Raw genomic sequence first — 22,158 nt, forward strand, 5'->3', positions numbered from 1 at the left:
GGTATGATATATTTACTATACAGTAAAATTTGCGTTTCCTATTTAATAAAGATAAACATTTGAAAGCTCTCCCCCACCTCTTCCCTCCCCCCTCCCAAGTTTAGGAACCTCTCTGTTTTTGGAACTTTGTCATATGCTACATGGGAAGAATGAACCAAAGAGCTGCAGATACTGTCATAGTTTCTAGCTGGATGGTTAATGTGTCTTGTCTTTCTTGGGTAGCCTCAGAAATCTGAGTGTTAGGATTGGCCAGGGCACCTGCAGTGGTGTTGAAATCTGTAATATTTATTTCACACACTTTGTGCATTGTCAGCCTTTTTGTGTTAAAACCACGTCACAGGGCCACAGAGTAAGTAGCTCTTCAATTGGGACTAAGAAAAACAGCCTTATTTGGCCATGTGGCAAGGGCTTAACTGCTTCAAGCTCAAGGAGCAATGTCCCTTAATTCTTACAAATGAAGCATAGAGTCTCTTAGGAGATCCATTTACACACAACCGGGACTGGGCTGGGTACTGGCCTGATTGTACTTCCTGGTTATGAGAGCTGTCTGCTATTCTGGGGGTTGGGCGCTGACTGATTTCTTTTTTCATTTGGCCAAAATCCTATTAGTTCAAAGGAAGATAGTCTCCTTTGCTTTACTTGTTCGCCTTAGTAGGAGGGAGGGCATAGATGGGAGGTCATAATTTACCTTCAGGCATTATTGTGAAAAGCATCTTGGGTAGGAAGGTGAAAATGAAATAACCCTGAGTTTATTGCTTAGAAGAGGTGTCCACATTTTTACATTGCTGTAAGTGTGATCCCATAGTTAACTGACATCTGAAATTAAGAGTCAAGTGTAAGGAAGTGTGGCTGTTGGGAGCATTACTTCTAGTTTTGTAGTACTGGTAATGGTTTTGGGTTTTGTGTGTTTTTGGTGTTGTTGTTGTGTTTTGTTTTGTTTTTTAAAGATTTATTTATTTATTTGACAGACAGAGATCACAAGTAGGCAGAGAGGCAGGCAGAGAGGGAGGGGGAAGCAGGTTCCCTGCTGAGCAGAGAGCCTGATGTGGGGGCTGGATCCCAGGATCCTGGGATCATGACCTGAGCCAAAGGCAGAGGCTTTAACCCACTGAGCCACCCAGGCGCCCCTGGTGGTGTTTTTTAAGATTTTATTTATTTATTTGAGACCAATACAGCAGGGGGTGGGGAGGCAGAGGGAGAGAGAAAATCTCAAGCAGACTCTGCTCTGAGTGCCGCTTGGGGCTCAATCCCACGATGCTCACATCATGACCTGAGCCAAAACTGAGCGTCAGATGCTTAACCGACTGAACCACCCAGGCGCCCCCAGTAATGGTTTTAAATTATATTTTGATCTTTTGGGTCTGGTTATCTTTCTATCTAAAAGGTAAAAATTTTAACGAAAATTTTTAGTAATGATGAAGCTAAGGCTCAGCAATGTTAAGTAACTTGTCCAGGGTCACACAGCTAATGGTAGTAGACCTTAGATTTGAACATAGAGTCCACTATGTTGTGCTGTTTTCACTGTACAGCACAAAGAGTATATTTCTTGGAAGCTTTTTGTAAATGAAGTGATTGTGGTTCTGATGACCCTTCAGTAGAGGCTAGTGGGGAAACAGACCTCAGGCACTAGATAACTTCCCATTTCTTTTACTTATCTGATTTCTGTGAGCCATCCATTTATTCTTATTAGTATATAATTTATGAGACCGGAAATGCTGTGCTTTCCCGGAGTAGCAGAGAGGAGACCATCACTAGTTTCCTTACAGATTCAAATAGAAAATGGAAGAGTGAATTGTGTCCTGTAATTGAGTGGAAAGATATAGTTTGGGGGCGCCTGGGTGGCTCAGTGGGTTAAAGCCTCTGCCTTCTGCTCGGGTCATGATCTCAGGGTCTTGGAATTAAGCCCCGCATCGGGCTCTCTGCTCAGTGGGAGCCTGCTTCCTCCTCTCTCTCTCTGCCTGCTTGTGATCTCTGTCAGATAAATAAATAAAATCTTTAAAAAAAAAGATATAGTTTGGTGCACATAGGACAAAAGGTGTATATGTCACACACATTGGAGGTGTGGCTGTGCATAAAACTGGGGGAGAAAGAGGTGGGGATCAGATGAAATTGGCTCTCCAGGAATAGCATTTCTAGGACTTCCGAAATGAATTACTGCATGTCCTCTTTACTTTGTGGTGTAAGCTTTGGAAGGAACCTAACCTAAGGGATTAGGGAATGAACTTTCCTCCTGGGTGTCTTTAATTTCAGAAGCTTATCATTCCATGAAGCTTATTTTTCGGACCCCTTATTACTGAGGAGTGGCCCTTGTAGGAAAATCCTCGGGGATCCTGAGGTCTTTGTAGAAACCAGTTTCTTTGATGCACAGCAGGTTTAGCTCTGTTGCATATTTTAGAGTGAAGATGGGAAATCAGTCGATCCTAAATACTTATTCCCCTATGTCAACAAAATATGAATTGTTTTTATTTTTTTTAAATTTTAGTTAAAATTGGTAAAGGTAGAGATAGGGTATTTAGCCTAGAAAATCTTAACAGCTATCATGTCATAAATACAGGGTTTATATTTTATGTTCAGGACACCTAATGGTGTCTAATTTGCATTACCAAGCATATTTAGGAACATGAGTCTTTTTTTTTTTTTTTAAGATTTTATTTATTTATTTGACAGCAGAGAGCCGGATGTGGGGCTCGATCCCAGGATCCCTGAGATCATGACCTGAGCCGAAGGCAGAGGCTTTAACCCACTGAGCCACCCAGGCGCCCCAGGAACATGAGTCTTAACAAACCTTGGGCAGTGGTCATATATGTTCATAATCTCTTTATTTGCTTATTTAATTTTTTTTTTTTTTTAAGATTTTATTTATTTATTTGACAGATAGAGATCACAGGTAGGCAGAGAGGCAGGCAGAGAGAGAGAGGGGAGGAAGCAGGCTCCCTGCCGCGCAGAGAGCCTGATGCGGGGCTCGATCCCAGGACCCCGGGACCACGACCCGAGCCGAAGGCAGAGGCTTTAACCCACTGAGCCACCCAGGCACCCCTTATTTTTAAAAGATTTTATTTATTTGAGAGAGTGAGCAAGAGAGAGAGCACATGTGCGATGTGGGGGGAAGGCAGAGGGAGAAGAAGAAGCAGGCTCCCCGCTAAGCAGAGATCCCAGTGTAGGGCTTGATCCCAGGACCCTGAGATCATGACCTGAGTCCAAGGCAGACGCTTCATGGGCTGAGCCACCCAGGTGTCCCAGTACATCATAAGTTTCTGATTGATATGTCAGACTTCACCAATAATTCTGGCTTCTGCTTCCTGTGTTTCTTCCCTTTTATCTTTATCAACTACATTCTGACCCAGGACTTCATTTCTTCTCATTTCTAGTAGTGTATCACCTCATATTCAGGGCAGAGTGAAAAGCTTTTTAACTGTACTACCCTTCCAAGGAGCCACTGCCCTTTACAAATTGTAAGATGTCCAGCTATTCTCTCCGTGACTCTTTACTTTTAAGCTATAAAACTAAAATACTAGGAAGTAACCATAATAGGTATAACAATAATGTTCCTTGGGAAACTCTGTAGTCAGTTTTCCAGCTCTGACATGTTTCTGAGTTGTGTTCTTAGAAAATCATGAAAAAGAATAGAAGTGTTGCCAGATGATTTGAGTTTTGCCATTATGGTCACCTTTCCTAAATGTATTCTTTCAGATCCCTTTGCTAAGATATCTTCTTCAGATGCCTAGGGCTATGGATGGGATAACATGGAAATTATTTAACTCAAGTATAATAATAAAACAAATCAGCATATGTATCAGATATGCTTTTTCTGCCAACACCCCCATCTCCATGGCTTCCTATCAAAAAGATGACATCGAGAACCTTCTGTGGCCCCTGGGAGTGGGACTCTGGCCTTACCTTGAGGGGAGGGAAGACAAAGGGATGGAAAGGTTAAATGTTATAATAGAGGGTTAATAATATCATATCTAACATAGAGGGATAACCTGGACTGGAAATTAAGAGTGTGGGGTTTACACAGGGGGAAGATTATTCCAGGCTTTAGGGTCATTGCCCAGGTTAGGGGTGTATTTCCTCCTCTTCTCTTTTTTTCAACCTGTACTTCCTGAAACATCCCTCCCCCTCCCCCCAGTACATAGGTAGGAAAAGGGTAAGTAGGTGGAGGGGAGGGGGCATTCCCTGTAGAAGATTCCAGGTGATATAACCTTGTTTAACCGCCAGTATTTTTTTTCCCCTCTCTCCCCTCCTACAGAAATGGAGGCAAACGACCATTTTAACTTTACTGGCCTTCCCCCTGCACCTGCTGCCTCAGGACTGAAACCCTCTCCCTCCTCAGGGGAGGGCCTCTACACTAACGGGTCTCCCATGAACTTCCCCCAGCAAGGGAAAAGTGAGTGTGAGGGCCACATGGCCTGGGGAGGGAGTGGGCATCATTCCTTTAGAGCAGGTTGATGGGACAAGATTTGGCTCCTCTCTGGACTAGCTACCTCACAACAGCTCTTTTTCTTGCCAGGTGGGGAGGGAGGAAGTAAGTACATCCTCCGAACTTCAGCTGCTGGAGAGAAAGCAAGTTTCTAAGAACAGGTTCTAGGGGTTTATGGAAGCAGCACTCTTAGTCTTGACTTAGGTTGGAAGGGGTTAGGAAAACATACTGGCTTTTTCATCTTGGCCTGCTCTTCTGTCACCCCTGTTCCCTGGCTACTGCCAGAGAATGGTGAGATGGCTACTGCTTCCAATAATGACTTCTGGACCTGTGAGAGAGATAAAGGTCCAGCCCTCTGAGAAGCTGTTTTTAAAGGTTGGAGATCTAGGATTGGGGGTGGAGGGATTGGGTGAAGGTTGGGGATGTGTTTGCCTTTTGGTTTGTGTAATAGAGAAGAGGGTAGACACTTGAAGTCTGTGCCACCCCTGTCCTTAAGAGTAGAAGAGTAGAAGATAGGGAAAGAGAGTTTTAATGCTTACCTAGTTCCCTAGAGAGAAACATCTATAATTCCAGACAGAAGTGTTGCTGCCAGAATCAGGTCTTTTCCTGGATTTGGCTTATCAGTTGCTCTGTACATAGTTCTGCCAAGTACTTCTCTAATCTTGCCTGGATTTCAGGTACTTTGTTTGGAAGCAGAGAGAAGCCCAAATGCTTCCCACTTTCCCTCTGGCAGAAAAATACTGCCATAGGCTTATCCTTAACCACCTCTCCCTTCTGTTCTCCCTAAGGGGGTTGCAGATAGAAGCACCTTTATTTCACTGAGGACCCCCTCCACATCAGTTTCTTTTGTATCTTAGTTCCTTTTATTTGAATTGTCCTCCAGTCCAGAGGTTACCATTGGTGTTGAGAACTGAAGTCTGTAGTACTGATCATGCAGTCATTTTCCCCTTGCAATATTACCCTCCAGTTTCTATGCAGAGGGGCCAAGCCCAGCCTTCTGAGTTGGGATCTTGCCGCTGTGGTGACTGCAGATTCTATTCTTAGCCCAGCACAAAGTGCTGGATCTGCATGTGCCAGTGAGGTGGAGGCTGTCCCTTCTGGTGCCACTGCGGGGCCAGATGGGCTCTGGGGTAAGGGGGGGCCTGGAGAATTCAGTCATGCCACTCCAAGGGAAGAATTCCTCTAGGGAATGAGGGTGGAGAAGAATGCAAGTCACTATAGGGAGTCTGCAAGCAGCTTCATTTAAAAAAATAAAAAGCCCTGACCATCAGCAGCAGCCAGCACTCCGCTGGTCGCTCCTGTGGTAGGCCAGGAGAGCTCCCCAGCCCCCTACTCAACAGCCTCAGAAGCAGTTGCTAAGCTTACATCCAGGAGCATCTGGGTTTGGTGTTCTCTGGAGACTGAAAAGCTATAAATATAGCAGAGGGGGAATCCCCCTCCCCTTCACCTTCCCTTTTTCTAGTCAGTGTTGTTCTTTTGGTAGAAATGGTAGAGTTTCTTGTGTACATATCTGTAGCTGACCCTTTTCCCTCTTTCTCTGCCAGGTTTGAATGGGGATGTGAATGTTAATGGCTTATCTACTGTATCTCACACTACTACTTCAGGGATTTTGAATTCTGCTCCCCACTCCTCCAGCACCTCACACCTCCATCACCCCAGCGTGGCCTACGACTGTCTCTGGAACTACTCACAGTACCCATCTGCCAATCCTGGCAACAACCTCAAGGACCCACCCCTTCTCTCCCAGTTCTCGGGGGGACAATATCCACTCAACGGCATCCTTGGGGGCAGCCGGCAACCTTCATCCCCAAGTCACAACACTAACCTTCGGGCTGGGAGCCAAGAGTTCTGGGCCAACGGTACCCAGAGTCCCATGGGGCTTAACTTCGATTCACAGGAACTGTATGATTCCTTTCCTGACCAGAATTTTGAGGTGATGCCCAATGGACCCCCTAGTTTTTTCACCTCCCCACAGACTTCTCCTATGTTGGGATCCAGCATCCAGACCTTTGCACCCTCCCAGGAGGTAGGCAGTGGTATCCATCCTGATGAGGTGGCAGAAAAGGAACTGACATCAGTTGTGGCAGAGAATGGCACTGGCTTGGTAGGCAGCCTGGAGCTGGAAGAAGAGCAGCCAGGTAGGTATAACTATGGGTCTGTGAGCCAGGCTGGGAGAGGAAAAATGGGGCTGTGGGGGGCAGTGGCTTTTTGAGGTGAGGAAAACTTGTCTTTCAGCTCTCTGCAGTGGAGGCTGATTTGCATGTTGGTGATTAGCAGAGCCAAGTGGCTGGTGTTTCTGTGGCAGCAGCACCAGCTCGCAAGTGGGAGTGCAAATTATTTCAAGCTCATGCAGAGCTGCTGGCCTGGAGAGGGCAGGTGGGCGAGCCTGAAGCAGCCTCAACAGACACCCTGCATAGAGAGGGGCTTCTTCTAAAATAGTGGAAGGGGTTGGGGCATTAGCAGAGGGCATTGAAGCCAATTGGACTTCACTATGGCAAGGCCAGACTGGGCTGCTAAAGCGGGCTGAGCCCTAGTAGTGATTGGCACCTGAAGAAGGGAAGGGAGCAGGCAGAACATACCATTGCTTGTCTATCGGTTTCCTATTGTTGTGGTTGTTGTTAGCATTGGTACGTGTGACAGTCCCTCTCCTCTTTTCCCTCAAAATAGATAAATGGTTATAAAATTACAGGATAATTTCTCTGTTTACCACCTGTTCCCCCTGGATAGGGGAAGTACCTAAGAACATGATGCGGTTCTTGTCTCAGACCCTGCTCTCCTTTCCCCTCTCTTTGCCGGCTATAGGATTTTATTGTATTGCTCACTAGAGTATTTTGGTATGATTGGAACCCGACATAGGACTGGTACTTAGACTTACTGAAGAATGAACATCCCACTAGCAAAGACTGACTGCCTACTGTAGCTGAATGAACCAGTTGAAGGCACTGATTATGACTTTTTTGCTCTTTTCTGGGATTTCCTAGAACTGAAGATATGTGGCTACAATGGCTCTGTCCCTTCTGTGGAATCATTACACCAAGAGGTCTCAGTCTTGGTCCCTGACCCCACAGTGAGCTGCTTAGATGATCCTTCACATCTTCCTGATCAACTGGAAGACACTCCAATCCTCAGTGAAGTCTCTCTGGAGCCCTTCAACCCCCTGGCACCAGGTAGGCTTAGAAGCTGGCTCCCTTCAATTTGTCCATGCAAAAGGTAGCCAGCTTCTATCACCTAGAAGGGATAATAAACCAGGGAAGTATTGAGGAATTCGGGGCATTGGAGCCTCCAGATAATCCTGTGGCCAACTACAGTTTCATCCCACTGGCTGACTAGGCCAACTGCACTCTGAGCTGAATTGGTTCATTTCCCAGGTTTTCTCCCAATGTTCCTTTTGGCCAGGAGCCCTGGGCTGTAATAATTCACTGGATAAGGACTTACTACCACACAGTTGGGCTGTTTGGGTTCTAACTATCTCACTAACTGTTGCCAGTGAACAATTACCTTTTACCCCACTGAAATAATAAGAAAGGCCTGTTTTATGATGGATGTTAGAATTTTGTGTTGGTCTGTGGGTTGTTATAGAGCCAATGTTTTTCCCTTCATTTCTGCTTTAAGCTTTTACAATCCCTATAGCCTGGTCACTTCACTGTTTCAGGGAGAAAGCTGTAAGATTTCCTTAATTTAACATTAGAAAGAACCCCTCCACACAACGAGGACTAACTAGAGTTGGGATATAGTGAGACCAGTATTTCTTAAATCTTGTTTTCTGATTTTTCCACCTCCTGAAGAGCCAGTGAGTGGAGGACTCTATGGTATAGATGACACGGAGCTGATGGGTGCGGAGGACAAGCTGCCTCTTGAGGACAGCCCTGTGATTTCTGCCCTTGATTGCCCTTCCCTCAATAATGCCACTGCCTTCAGTCTCCTGGCAGATGACAGTCAGACATCAGCCTCTATCTTTGCCAGCCCAACCTCTCCACCTGTCCTTGGAGAGTCTGTCCTGCAAGGTAAGTGAAGAGAGGTAGGATAGAAAGTCTTTGGCCTGAGAAAAGGTGAGAGAACCAGTTCCATAGTTAGGGTATTAGGGGTGGGCGTCTTACTGGCAACTGAGGGGGCTATTGTGGGACTAAAAAAGGCACAGGCTGCTCACTCTGACTTGTCTGCCCTGTGCCCAGAACTTGTGGGACTTGGAGTTTGCAGGAAAAAGGAGGTCAAAGGCCTTACTGGCTCCAGGTAAAAGGTACTTCACACAGTGAACTAGCAGTTTTACCCTTTAACCTTCATGAATGGCTGGGGAGGACAGCCAGAGGCTACTTTCATGTTTTCCACCCTAGGGAAAAGCCCTCTAAGTAACTCTGTTCAGCTTAGTCCAGGTTGACTGAGTAGATTCTCTTGCTCTGTAGGACACCATTTTTCCTTACCTATCTTGTCCCTTTGGATTCTAGATAATAGCTTTGACCTGAATAATGGTAGTGATGCAGAACAGGAAGAAATGGAGACTCAGGCTTCAGACTTCCCACCACCTCTGACCCAGCCAGCCTCTGACCAGTCATCCACTATTCAGCTCCATCCATCAACTTCACCAGCAGTCCCGCCAACAGCCTCCCCAGCAATCTCCCTGGCAGTTTCGCCAGCAGCCTCCCTGGAAATCTCTCCAGAAGTCTCCCCAGCGGTTTCTCCAGCAGTCTCGGAAATTTCCCCAGTTATCTCCCCAGCAGCCTTCCCAGCTGTCTCTCCAACTTCCTCAGCAGCTCTCCCACCAGTCTCCTCAGAAGTCTCCTTGACAGGCTCCCCAGTGACCTCCCCAAAAGTGTCCCCTGCAGTTTCCCCAGTATCTGTCCTCCCAGCAGCCTCCTCAGCAGATAAGGATGTCAGCACCTTCCCTGAAACCACCACTGACCTGGAAGAGATCACTGGAGAAGGAGTCACTACTTCTGGTAATGGTGAGTGTCCAGATTCTGTTCCATTCCTAGCCGGTTTAAAGAAAAGTTTCTGTCCTGTGTGGCATTTAGCCCTTCACTGGTGGCCTGTTTCACTTTTGCTTGAATTCTTAAGTTGGGTATCCCCTCTCTTCCTCCCAAGGTGATGTCCTGAGGAGACGTATTGCTACCCCAGAAGAAGTTCGTCTTCCCCTCCAACATGGGTAAATGCTCTAGTTTGCTACATACATTGACCTTGACAGATTTTTTTTTTTTTTAAGATTTTATTTATTTATTTGACAGATAGAGATCACAAGCAGGCAGAGAGGCAGGCAGAGAGAGAGGAGGAAGCAGGCTCCCCGCTGAGCAGAGAGCCCGATGCGGGGCTCGATCCCAGGACCCCGGGATCATGACCTGAGCCGAAGGCAGAGGCTTAACCCACTGAGCCACCCAGGCGCCCCTGACCTTGACAAATTTAATGAATGACTCTAGGAAGAAGGGAAGAGAGGTCATCTCACAAGAGATGGAGAGGAATGGGCTAGGCAAGAATGGATTAAAGGACAGTTATCTGCAATGATAACGCCTGAGGTCCTTAGGCTTTCCTCCTTCTCCCAGGATCTGCCTCCCCTCACCTATTCTTTCCTCATCTTGTGGCCACTCGGATTCTTGCTCCAGGGGCTGTAGCTGTTATCTTTTCCAAACCCAGCTGGTCACCCTAGAGCTCAGATATCCAAATTAGCTGACTTGTTTTATATGCTTAGAGAAGGGATAGTAGTGAGTTGCGGGGTGGCTCAGTCCTGATGAATTGGGATTTTTTTTTTCTTTTCTTTTCTTTTTCCTTTTTTTTTTAATGCTCTTTGGAGAGGTAAGGACAGGAATAGTATGTGACCAGAATGAGCAAGCCAGTTGACACCAAGAGCCTCCTAAGAATATGACTGCCTTCCTGATTGTCCCCACCCCCACCCTTCTAGGCTACTTGTGGTCACCAAGTCTGAGTTCTGCTTAACGTTTTGAGAGAAAGATAAGGCTTAGTCTTAGAATAATCTGTTTCTCAGAACAGAGTTCTCAGAGTTCCTTACTAAACCTTGGCCTACAAAGTCATTTTATGGAGTCAGCAGCAAGTTTACTCTTCTGCTTGCGTCCCCACCCTCTGTCTTTTCTGCTTTTATTTCCTCAAGTCTTCATCGCCTTCATCCTCATCACTGGAAACCCAGCTATTGCCTTGAATGGCATCAGGGATGGGGTTCCTGGCTGCTCATCACACTGACTGTAAAGGCAGGGTGAAGGTCTTTCTGGCCTGTGCATTTTTATGTATTGCTCCCCCTCCCCAGGCCCTGAGGGATTTGTAGAGCTCCTGCCTGCCTTCCAGCCAAGCTTGTGTCTCATGCTGTGTTTGCATCTACATGCAGTTCTAGTAGATAGATTCTGGGAGGGTCATCTTGTGGGCTTAGCTCCTGGGTTGGCTTGACCATGGGTAGGGGTGTGACCTGGCGGCAGGGCCCGTGTGCTTCTTTGGCAGGTGGCGGAGAGAGGTGCGCATCAAGAAGGGCAGCCACCGATGGCAGGGGGAGACATGGTATTATGGTCCCTGTGGGAAGAGGATGAAACAGTTTCCAGAAGTGATCAAGGTAATGTAGCTTTCGTGGGCATCTTAACGGAAACACAGACACCTTTCTTGGGCCCAGTGGCAACAGGCTGCCATTTTCTGCTCTTTGGGCTGTTCTGTTTGTGCTCTTGTTGGACAAAGGCATGATAGGGCTGTGACTTCATCAATCAATGCCACTTTGCCTCCTCCTTTTAGTACCTGAGCCGCAACGTGGTACACAATGTCCGTCGTGAGCACTTCAGTTTCAGTCCCCGTATGCCTGTTGGAGATTTCTTTGAAGAGAGAGACACGCCAGAGGTGCACATCCCAGGGTTAAATACACTTTTGTTTCTGAGAAAGAGTTGGTGGGGAGGCTGTAGCTTCTTGTGCGGTTTGGAGGTTCTGGGACATTGAATGATTAAGAGGCTATGGTGCCTTGCACCCTCACGTTGTAATAGTCTTCTTCGTTACCTTAGGGCTTGCAGTGGGTACAGCTTTCAGCAGAGGAGATCCCATCCAGGATTCAGGCAATTACCGGGAAACGGGGCCGACCTCGAAATACTGAGAAGGCCAAGACTAAGGAAGTCCCCAAGGTGAAACGGGGACGAGGTCGGCCACCCAAGGTCAAAATTGCTGAGCTGCTGAATAAGACAGATAACCGCCTCCTAAAGAAACTGGAGGCCCAAGGTACACCGACGTCTCTTATTTTAGGATTCTGCTTGCTCTGTGAAGTATTGGAAATGTGGTTTTATTTTTTACTTTTTTTTTTTAAGATTTTATTTATTTATTAGAGTGAGAGAACATGAGCAGAGGGAGAGGGAAAGGGAGAAGCATACTCCCCACTGAGCAGGGAGCCCAAATCCCCGCCTGATTCCAGGACCCTGAGATCATAACCTGAGCTAAAGGCAGATGCTTAACCCACTGAGCCACCTGGATGCCCCCTGAAGTTTTGGAAATGTTGAGGAACTACTAATGCCTTGGTTTCCCACGAACATGACTGACATTAATTATCTGGACAGAATGAATCTGAATCACCTTCCCCTCTTTAGAAAGCAGTACCACCCTCCCAGCATTTTTGTGGTACTTCAACAACTTGTTTCCTTAAATTGCTCTAACTGGTGGAGCCTTGGGAGGTCCCCAGATGTTGATAGGAGAAGAGAGGGCTTCCATGTCCTTTCCTATCATCTTTCAGCAACTTGGCTTATTGGCTTGGGTTGTGCACTTTGACCATACTCATTGCTACCATCATGGAGGTTCAGAATTCACATCTGAATCCAAAGATAATTGACGCCGTTTTACTGGGTAGACAGGTAGTAAATGTGTAATTTTTCAGCAAATATTACATTTACCCTTACATAGTGAAAGAATTTGAAAAAACTTGGCATCTTCTGACTCCTATTCAGAATCTTCTGATTCCTATTCTGAGTTCCAGCTCAGAGTTCCAGCTCTGCCACATTCTGACCATATGACCTGGAGCAAGGCATTTATACTTTACTAGAAGCCTATGCTGGGTTATCTGTAGATAGTATCTATCTAATTTAGAGGGTTGCTCTATGGACATGGTGGTGGTGGTGTGTCCATGCCAGAATAGAATAAGTACTATCCTATCAAAAACATCAATTCTAAAACACTATTATTTTCGAAAAGCAGAGAAACTTTTATATTTTTTGGTAGAGCAAGGCATAAGAGCTGAGCATAAACAATGTCAGTGTTCATCCGATTCTACTGAGGTGTCCATTATTTGAGCTCTTTCTTTCTGGCACATTCTTTTTAATTGGTGCTTTCAACTTTGGAGACCACCCTTTTTCCCTGGCAGTTTGCTCTGAAATCAGTCTGTGGGTTGCTCCCTCTGCTGGGTAGCCTGGGAGAGAGACAGGTTACAAGGCTGTTCTGCCATTGTGTCCTCTAAGAGCCCTTCTAAAGGAGTCTAATCTGTTCCAGGGGCTGGGACTTCTGGGCAGGAGATTTTTGAGTTCTTTGTGCTACCCCACAGCAGGTGTCTCTTCAACATTTTTCTCCCCAACATTTTATTATGTATACCAAAAAACGAAACTAGATTCTTCAGGGAGCTGCTTAGGAAAGTCAGCTTTGTGACAGGCGTGTGCTGCTCTGAATGCCGGCGATCAGTCTGCCTTACTCTTCATTTTTCTTTCTGCCCTCACAGAAACACTGAATGAGGAGGATAAAGCAAAGATGAGTAAAATCAAGAAGAAGATGAAGCAGAAGGTACGAGGAGAATGTCAGTCTACTATCCAAGGGCAGGTGAGGGACATCAGAGAGATTATACAGCGGGTTAACTTTTCCTACCGTTGGCTTTGTCATCTCTTCTTCCTTCTCACACATTTGCCACCTTCCCATCTCCCCACCTCCCCCCCATGTGGCAGCGTACCTTCTTCATTACCTGGAATTGGGGGGGGATGGGTTTGATTTAGAGAATTGGGCTTGTTCAAGAATCATGTGGGCATCTCCAGGGTGAGAGAATTGATCCATTGCCAACCCCTCATCCCATCTCTCACCTCTCCTCCCCAGCACCCTTGTCTGTTTTTTAATCCTAGCCCAAGCAGAGATGCTTTCAGAGTTTGAGGAGAAATGACTTCCCTTATGGTTTACAGGCCAGAAACAAGCGGAAACAAGAGACCAAGAGCTTAAAGCAGAAGGAAGCTAAGAAGAAATCCAAGGTAGGTGCATGTTCACACAAGTATAACTTTGAAGTCACCAAACTGATTTTGCAAGACATGTGTGAGTTGGTCTTGTTTTATAGCCACGCTTTTGGGCTCCCAGGTGGGAGGAGGGGGACCAGGGAAGGGTGGTGACTGGAATCTTTATGGAATGTTTCATCCCTCTCTCCTTTGGGTGAGTAGGCTGAGAAGGAGAAGGTAAAGACAAAGCAGGAAAAACTGAAGGAAAAAGTGAAAAGGGAGAAGAAGGAGAAAGTAAAAATCAAGGAAAAGGAGGAAGTGGCCAAAGGCAAGTCAGCCTGTAAAGCTGATAAAACGCTGGCCATGCAGAGGCGATTGGAGGAGCGGCAGAGGCAACAGATGATCTTGGAGGAGATGAAGAAGCCCACGGAGGACATGTGTCTGACTGATCACCAGGTAGTAAGGGGAGAGTAACAGGTCCTGGGTCCCTGGGTCCTGGAGGGCCAGTTACGAAGATATTGCCACTAAAAGAAGAACCTCCTAGATACCCAAACGGTTGTCTTCGGGTGTGTCTGACAGCCCTACCACTTTCATTCTTACAGCCCCTACCTGACTTCTCCCGCATCCCTGGTCTGATCCTGCCCAGTGGGGCCTTCTCAGACTGCTTGACCATCGTGGAATTCCTGCACAGCTTTGGCAAGGTGCTAGGCTTTGACCCTGCCAAAGATGTACCCAGCCTGGGGGTCCTGCAGGAGGGACTCCTGTGTCAAGGCGACAGCCTGGGTGAGGTGCAGGATCTGCTGGTGCGGCTTCTGAAGGCTGCGCTCTATGATCCCGGCCTGCCCTCTTACTGTCAGGTGAGGGCCTTCCCCAGGCGGGTTGGGAGTGCCTGGGATCTGGGGCTGTGTCTCAGGTGTGCTTTCTCTCTAAGTTAAACACATAAACATAAAAGTCTTTCCCTGAACTGATCAGGACAAGTGAAAGGAGATCTGGTTTCTTCCTATTTCTGTTTTCCTTATATTTTTTCCCTTTTGTTTTTCTTCCTGACTTTCTGCTTATTTTGTTCATTTTCCTTTATTTTACTCCTTTTCTTTTGTACCGTCCCTTTGTCTTTTCTCATAATGTGTTAGCACTTTTCATTCTTTTCTCTTTTCACCCATAGTCTCTCCTAGTGTATTTTCTTGTTCCAGATTCACCCAGCCTGTGTTGTTCCACTTTTTCTCCTAACTTCCATTCTGCTCTCCTCCAAACAGTCCTTAAAGATCTTGGGGGAGAAGGTGTCCGAGATCCCACTGACAAGAGACAATGTGTCTGAAATCCTGCGCTGCTTCCTCATGGCATATGGAGTGGAGCCTGCCCTCTGTGACAGCCTGCGCACCCAGCCTTTTCAGGCCCAGCCCCCGCAACAGAAAGCTGCTGTCTTGGCCTTCCTTGTGCATGAGCTCAATGGCTCGACCCTCATCTTCAAGTGAGAGTCTGGGGTGACGGTTACTGTATGCCTTGGGCAGAATGGGAGGGAGAAGGGTTTAGCCATCCAGAAGTCCTGGCGGTGATGTGTGTGCACTGCCGTGCTCTGGAGATGCTAGATCGACTTGGGAACTGGATCTTAGTACTTTCCTGGGGAGAATCTAAGCCTTCCTCTGCCATTTATCCAGCCTCGGCCCTAGAATGAAAGTACCATTCGGCTGCAGCCCCTTTACCCTTGAGCCTCCCTTCTTTTTTGTTTGTGCTACCACTTCTTCCTCAAAATCTCATAACCTGTTCCTCTGCAGTGAGATCGACAAGACTCTGGAGAGTATGTCCAGCTACAGGAAAAACAAGTGGATTGTTGAAGGCCGGCTCCGGAGGTAGGAATGGGACAGAGGGTAGGGCCTAGAGAGGAGAGAAGGCAGAAAGGGTGAAATATAGCCAGAGCTTGCACCTGGAACAGATGCCTGTAGCCTCCCCACTGAGTTGGGACCTTACCCCAGGGCTCAGGATGGTTTAGATTCCAGGTGCTCCTCTTGGGGCAATCTCTCCTGTTCCTCACCAGTTTTCCCCTTCATCTGTTTTAAGACTAAAAACTGCTCTGGCCAAGCGAACTGGGCGGCCTGAGGTAGAGATGCAAGGGCCAGAGGAGGGCCTGGGGCGGAGGCGTAGCTCTCGCATCATGGAGGAGACCAGTGGTATGGAAGAAGACGACGAGGAAGAGACTGTAGCAACTGTCCATGGCCGTAGGGGTCGAAGAGATGGAGAGGTACTAGCCCCACACTGAGGACAGTGGGAGTTGGAAATCGGTTCTCTTTCTTGAATCAAATAATTCTCTTTCATTGTTCATTTGTTTATTCTCCAGGTTGATGCCGTAGCATCAAGCATCCCAGAGCTAGAGCGCCAGATAGAAAAACTGAGCAAGGTACTGTGCTTCTAACCTCCCAGGAGGTAGAGATGTGGGCTGGGAGAGAATTTATCACCTTGTGAGTTGGGCCCCAGATGATACCAATTTTATAGGGAAGCTGAGAGCCATTACCCAACCCCCATATACTGGACGGAGTCACTCCTTGGAAATGTGTTTTTTACTCCTCTTTCCACTGCCTACTCAGCGTCAGCTCTTCTTTCGAAAAAAGCTACTTCACTCATCCCAGATGCTTCGGGCAGTCTCCTTGGGTCAGGACCGCTACAGACGCCGCTACTGGGTGTTGCCCTATTTGGCTGGTATCTTTGTGGAAGGAGCAGAGGAGAGCTTAGGTAGGTGTTTCATGGGAGCCTGAATTGAGTCCTGTCAGAATTAACCAGTTCCTTTTTCTCTGTCTAGTCTTTTTGGGTTTCTTTCATTTTATGAGAATCAATGTAGCATTGTGGTTAACAGAACAGACTCTAGGGTGAGACTTCCCACCTACCTGCTGTATGCTTCAGTCTCTTCATTTATACAATGGGGATGATAATAGTGGGTCTACCTCATTGGGCTGTTGAGAGGATTAGAATGAGTTAATACTCTTAGGATAATGTTTAACATCTATCTGATTCTTTTTTTTTTTTCCCTAAAGATTTTATTTATTTATTTGACACAGAGAAAGAGACAAGTGAGAGCAGGAACACAAGCAGGGGTAGCTGAAGAGGGAGAAGCAGGCTTCCCACTGAGCAGGGACTCCGATGCAGGGCTGGATCCCAGGACCCTGGGATCATGACCTGAGCTGAAGACAGACGCTTAATGACTGAGCCACCCAGGCGCACCATCTATCTGGTTCTTTTTTTTTTTTTTTTTTTTACGTTTTTTAAAAATTTATTTATGACAGAGAGATCACAAGAAGGCAGAGAGGCAGGCAGAGGGGGGTGGGGAGGCAGGCTCCCCGCTGAGCAGAGAGCCTGATGCAGGGCTCCATCCCAGGACCCTGAGATCATGACCTGAACTGAAGGCAGAGCTCAACCCACTGAGCCACCCAGGCGCCCCTATCTGGTTCTTACTAAACGTTAGCATATGATTATGCTGCTGCTTCTGATTACTTAGGAGAATAGTGTTTCTTTCCCTGATGCTTTGTTCAGTGGGACAATTCTGTTCTCGATTGAATCTCAAAAGGGGGGTTTAAGTCCAAGAGAAAAAGAAAATGTATATCCTACATTTGTACATCCTCTTTCCTTCCCCTTGTATCTGTGTATATTTCAAACCCTTCACTTCTTTTTACAGTTCCTGAGGATGTGATTAAACAGGAAACGGACTCCTTAAAAGTGACAGCCCATCCAGCACCCAGCCCAGCCCCCTTCTCCCTGAAGAAGGAGTTAGGTGGCTCCGGAACCTCTGCCAGTACTCCTGCCCGGGCCCGAGGCCGACCTCGGAAAACTAAGCCTGGGTCTCTGCAACCTAGGCACCTGAAATCCCCTGGCCAGGGCCAGGGTTCTGAACAGCCCAGTGCCCAGCTTCAGCCTGAGATTCAGCCCCGTCCTCAACTTCAGGCTCAGCCCCAGCTCCAGCCTCAACCCCAGCTTCAGCTTCATCCTCAGCCCCAAAATGGGTTTCTGGAGCCAGAAGGCTCCCACTTGTCCCTGGGTCAGAGCCAGCATGACCTTAGCCAGTCAGCTTTCCTGTCTTGGCTGAGCCAGACTCAGAGCCATGGCTCCCTGCTGAGCAGCTCAGTCCTCACACCTGACAGCAGCCCTGGAAAACTGGACCCAACCCCATCACAGCCCTTGGAGGAGCCAGAGCCTAATGAGGCAGAGCCCATCCCTGATTCTCAAGCTCCCTGGTTTAGTTTAGCCCAGATGCCTTGCAATGCTGCCCCTACACCACCCCCAGCAGTTTCTGAGGACCAGCCTACTCTCTCCCCTCAGCAACCTGCCTCCTCCAAGCCAGTAAGTAGCCAGAAGTCTTCGGATGCAATGGACTTCATCTTGGCACAGGCTCCACTGCCTGTGAAAAATCCCGCAAATGCCCTCGTCTTGTGTTTCATCTCACAGATGAGTCGACCCAGTGCGGCCAACCCCTGTTCTCCAGTACAGCTCTCTTCTACCCCCTTGCCTGGGATGGCCTCTAAGAGGCGAACAGGAGACCCTGGGGGCACATCACAGAGTCTCACAGGGGCAGGACAGCCAAAACGGAGAGGGAGACCCCCCAGTAAGTTCTTCAAACAGATGGAACAGCGTTATCTAACCCAGCTGACAGCCCAGCCTGTCCCCCCTGGTGAGTGCCCTTGAGGAGGCATGGGGTAAGAGTGGCAACAGATACAGGCCATGGGATTCATAGCTGTTGCCCACTCCCCACCCCACATGTGTGAACTCTTCACAGAGATGTGCTCTGGCTGGTGGTGCATCCAAGATCCTGAGACCCTGGATGCTACCCTCAAGGCCCTGCACCCCCGAGGCATCCGAGAAAAGGCACTTCACAAACACCTCAACAAGCACAGGGACTTCTTACAGGAAGTCTGCCTACGGCCTTCCACTGGTAAGATAAGCACTTTGACCCTGCCTGAGTTAAAGAGCCCAGGGGTAAAATAACTGCTGCTGTCTCATTGATGGGCCTTTCCCTCTGCCTTCTGTGTTCTCAGACCCCATCTTTGAGCCTAGTCAGCTACCTGCCTTTCAGGAGGGGATTATGAGCTGGTCCCCCAAAGAGAAGACCTATGAGACAGACCTGGCTGTGCTTCAGTGGGTAGAGGAGCTGGAACAACGGGTTATCCTCTCTGATCTGCAGATTCGGGTACACTGGGATTGGCACTGGGTAGGAAGTAGTTGGGGGAGACAGTCATCTCTTGTACTCAGTTAAGAAAAACCCTGGGTCCCCACTTCATTAGTGGCCTCTTGTGACGCTAGGTTTTTTTCCTTTTTTCCTTTACAATGAGTTTTATTCCTCTCTCCCACCTGTAGGGCTGGACATGTCCCAGCCCAGACTCTACTCGTGAAGACTTGGCCTACTGTGAGCATCTGCCTGACTCCCAGGAGGATATCACCTGGCGAGGTCGAGGTAGGGAAGGACTGGCACCCCAGCGTAAAAGCACCAACCCGCTGGACCTGGCCGTGATGCGCCTGGCTGCTCTGGAGCAGAATGTGGAGCGGCGGTATCTGCGGGAGCCCCTCTGGCCAGCTCATGAGGTCGTGCTGGAGAAGGCCTTGCTCAGCACGCCCAGTGGTGCCCCCCAGTGCACCACTACAGAGATGTGAGCACCACCCCCATTCTTGGTCTTGGGGAGAAGGGATACATTTAATGGATCCTGCTCCTCATCCAAAGATCACCATTTTTCTCTCCATCATCCCCCCACCCCGGCCCCCGCCCAGATCCTATGAGATCACTCCTCGAATTCGGGCCTGGCGCCAGACGCTTGAGCGGTGCCGGAGTGCAGCGCAGGTGTGCTTGTGCCTAGGCCAGCTGGAGAGGTCCATTGCCTGGGAGAAGTCGGTCAACAAAGTGGTAAGAGGACGGGGAGAGCCTGGGAAGGCTGAGAGGGCAGCCAGCTCGCGGGGGGAGTGGGGTCACAGAGGCTTGAGGGCTCACCTTGCCTCCTATACCCTTGGCCTAGACCTGTCTCGTCTGCCGGAAGGGTGACAATGATGAGTTTCTTCTGCTTTGTGATGGATGTGACCGTGGCTGCCACATTTACTGCCATCGGCCCAAGATGGAGGCTGTCCCAGAAGGAGATTGGTTCTGTGCAGTATGTTTGGCGCAGGTAAGGCTTCTTTCTTATTCTCACTCCCAAGCGGAAGTCAGAGGTTTTCTTTTTCATCCCATTTGTCACCAGTCCTACAGTTAGCAGCACTTTCTACCATGCCTCAGTGTCCCCTTGGAAAGAGCTCCAGGGTAGATGTTGGGTTCTGGTCCTTCTTGGGACAAGTCACTTAAATTCTGTGGCCTTACTTACTTCTATATGGGGGAATGATTGTATTTTCCCTTTTACCTTCCTTATTGGATTGTGTGAGTAGATGCACATGCTGGCCAATGCGTGGAAGTATTTTGAAACCTCAGTCACGCTTAGATGGATAGGGATGGTAATGATCTGGAGGGCCAGCAGAGTACATCTCCAGCTTTTACGGATCTTACCCTTCTCCTATCCTCAGCAGGTAGAAGGAGGATTCACTCAGAAGCCTGGTTTCCCAAAACGAAGCCAGAAGCGGAAAAACAGTTACGAGCTGAACTTCCCGGAGGGTGATGGCCGCCGACGCCGGGTACTCTCCAGGGGCCGAGAGAGCCCAGCAGTGCCTCGGTACTCAGAAGAAGGGCTGTCCCCCTCGAAGCGGCGGCGATTTTCCATGCGGAACCACCACAGTGATCTCACGTTTTGCGAGTGAGTTGAATGAATTCTGGATACAACTGGCTCTGCCTTTGCCAGAGTAAGGGCTGAGAGGGGTCAGTGGATTTGCTTCCTGAGATGCAACCATCCCTTTCCCTTTAATGACAGGATTATCTTGATGGAGATGGAGTCCCATGACGCAGCCTGGCCATTCCTGGAGCCCGTGAACCCACGTTTGGTGAGCGGGTACCGGCGCATCATCAAAAACCCAATGGATTTTTCCACCATGCGGGAGCGGCTGCTCCGGGGAGGGTAAGTAGACATTAGCATGTCTCCTGGCTCTTGGGTTGCTTCTGTGACTCTCCCAGCCCCACCCCCCAGCTCATAGCTCTGCCTCCCCTCTGCCCAGGTACACCAGCTCAGAAGAGTTTGCAGCGGATGCACTCCTGGTCTTTGACAACTGCCAGACCTTCAATGAGGATGACTCAGAAGTGGGCAAGGCTGGGCACATTATGCGCCGCTTCTTCGAGAGCCGCTGGGAGGAGTTTTATCAGGGAAAGCAGGCCAATCTGTGAGGCAAGGGAGGTGGGGAGTCACCTCGTGGCATCTCCCCCTGCCCTCCAAACAAAAAACCCTGCCGTTCTCACCTGCTGATGCTGCCCTGGGTCCAGACTCAAGTCAGAGATCTCAGCCTGATTTTTGACCTTACCCTTGGCAGCGCCCTACATCCTCTTCTCCCTACCGATACCCCTTTTTCCCTTTCCTCTTCTTGCTCCTCAAATAAGAGGGGCAGAGATGAGGTCCTTCTGGACTGAAAGCCAAAAAAAGAAAGAAAGAAAGAATTTTTCCTTTCTGTTTTATTTCCTAATTTAAAATGATGAGGAGGAAAGAAGTCCCTGCTTACTTACTCCTCCCAGCTTCTTCTCCTTCCCTGTACGTGCCCCAGCATTCTGGGGCTATTTAACAATAGCAATAGTTCTAGTGAATGTGTGAAACCGAGAAACACTCTGTACTGTGTGTGGACCCGCAGTGACGGCCAGTAAAGTGGACTTAACTCCCAAGTGTGTCGAGCCGGACACCGGGCCCTGAACATGCTGCTTCCATGTTCAGTCCCTTCCCTGCTTCTCACTTTCTCAATTTTTCCTTCCCCTCCTCTCCCTACTTTTAAGATTTTCTCTCATCCAATAATGTAAAACTATTCGTGTACGGGTTCCTCTACCCTTTTCTCTCCCCCCAGATCTTTTTTCCCCTCAAAGGAAAAAGAAGTTCAGAAGTCCCTGTCTTTCTTTCTGTCCTCATCTTCTGCCAATAGCTATCCCTCTGTAATGTTGGATACTCCTCGCATGCTGAGTTTCTAGCCTTTTTTTGAAACTCAGTAGCTGGGGAGAGGGCAGGGAGGCACCCTGGACCCTGGGCCTTCCAGCCTCCTTCCCCACTCTTACCTAAACCTCCCTCTTGGGAACTCCTCAGGGACAACTACTGCTGAGTTTGGGCGCACTCCCAAGATGGAGGCCAGGTAGCAATCAGCTGGCCTCAGAGAGAGGTGTGTGTGTGTGTGTGTGTGTGTGTGTGTCTGTGTGTGTCTGTGTGTGTCTGTGTGTGTCTGTTGGGGGGGAGAGTGTGTGTGAGGGAGTGGGAGATGGGGAGGGAGGGAGGATGCTGTGATTGTGCCCCTGTGCTGTTTGATGGCATCCAGCGTCCCCAGGTATCTGTTTTTATCCCCACCTTCCCTAGTGTTTCAAACCGTCACATTTTTGTCCTTGGGAAACCACAGGAGCAGTTTTTCTGGGTACAAGGCTCTGTCTCCTCTCTCCCAGGCATTTCTGTTCCAGCCTCTTCAAACTGTGCAATCTTTCAGCAGGAACTCCCTCTCCTTTCAATGGCTTTGAGTCTTAAGCTTTTGTAG

At 48.3% G+C, this 22,158-nt stretch overlaps 1 protein-coding gene across 5 annotated transcripts in view; it reads left to right on the plus strand.

Moving 5' to 3' along the window:
• Positions 1-21,834, plus strand: part of LOC111160106 (bromodomain adjacent to zinc finger domain 2A) — a 33,160-nt gene extending 11,326 nt beyond the window's left edge. For 2 of the 5 annotated variants that reach the window (XM_022522946.1, XM_022522947.1), the window contains 28 exons: positions 4,250-4,387; positions 5,965-6,558; positions 7,402-7,587; positions 8,206-8,424; positions 8,863-9,360; positions 9,500-9,560; positions 10,856-10,964; positions 11,138-11,239; positions 11,398-11,608; positions 13,086-13,183; positions 13,534-13,599; positions 13,783-14,016; positions 14,163-14,417; positions 14,814-15,028; positions 15,333-15,407; positions 15,616-15,796; positions 15,893-15,952; positions 16,140-16,284; positions 17,222-17,883; positions 17,989-18,211; positions 18,317-18,472; positions 18,576-18,727; positions 18,895-19,184; positions 19,303-19,435; positions 19,545-19,691; positions 20,080-20,306; positions 20,421-20,564; positions 20,662-21,834. In XM_022522946.1, the coding sequence (XP_022378654.1) occupies positions 4,252-4,387; positions 5,965-6,558; positions 7,402-7,587; positions 8,206-8,424; positions 8,863-9,360; positions 9,500-9,560; positions 10,856-10,964; positions 11,138-11,239; positions 11,398-11,608; positions 13,086-13,183; positions 13,534-13,599; positions 13,783-14,016; positions 14,163-14,417; positions 14,814-15,028; positions 15,333-15,407; positions 15,616-15,796; positions 15,893-15,952; positions 16,140-16,284; positions 17,222-17,883; positions 17,989-18,211; positions 18,317-18,472; positions 18,576-18,727; positions 18,895-19,184; positions 19,303-19,435; positions 19,545-19,691; positions 20,080-20,306; positions 20,421-20,564; positions 20,662-20,827 (5,745 nt within the window). In that variant the 5' untranslated portion in view covers positions 4,250-4,251 and the 3' untranslated portion in view covers positions 20,828-21,834. The remainder of the gene's footprint in view (positions 1-4,249; positions 4,388-5,964; positions 6,559-7,401; positions 7,588-8,205; positions 8,425-8,862; positions 9,361-9,499; positions 9,561-10,855; positions 10,965-11,137; positions 11,240-11,397; positions 11,609-13,085; positions 13,184-13,533; positions 13,600-13,782; positions 14,017-14,162; positions 14,418-14,813; positions 15,029-15,332; positions 15,408-15,615; positions 15,797-15,892; positions 15,953-16,139; positions 16,285-17,221; positions 17,884-17,988; positions 18,212-18,316; positions 18,473-18,575; positions 18,728-18,894; positions 19,185-19,302; positions 19,436-19,544; positions 19,692-20,079; positions 20,307-20,420; positions 20,565-20,661) is intronic. The other 3 variants (XM_022522951.1, XM_022522948.1, XM_022522949.1) reach the window with 3 other exon arrangements.
• The last annotated feature ends 324 nt before the right edge of the window (positions 21,835-22,158 follow it).

This window comes from Enhydra lutris, unplaced genomic scaffold (genome assembly GCF_002288905.1).
Source record: "Enhydra lutris kenyoni isolate GAN:26980312 unplaced genomic scaffold, ASM228890v2 scaffoldscaffold74, whole genome shotgun sequence".
NCBI classification, from domain to species: domain Eukaryota; kingdom Metazoa; phylum Chordata; class Mammalia; order Carnivora; family Mustelidae; genus Enhydra; species Enhydra lutris.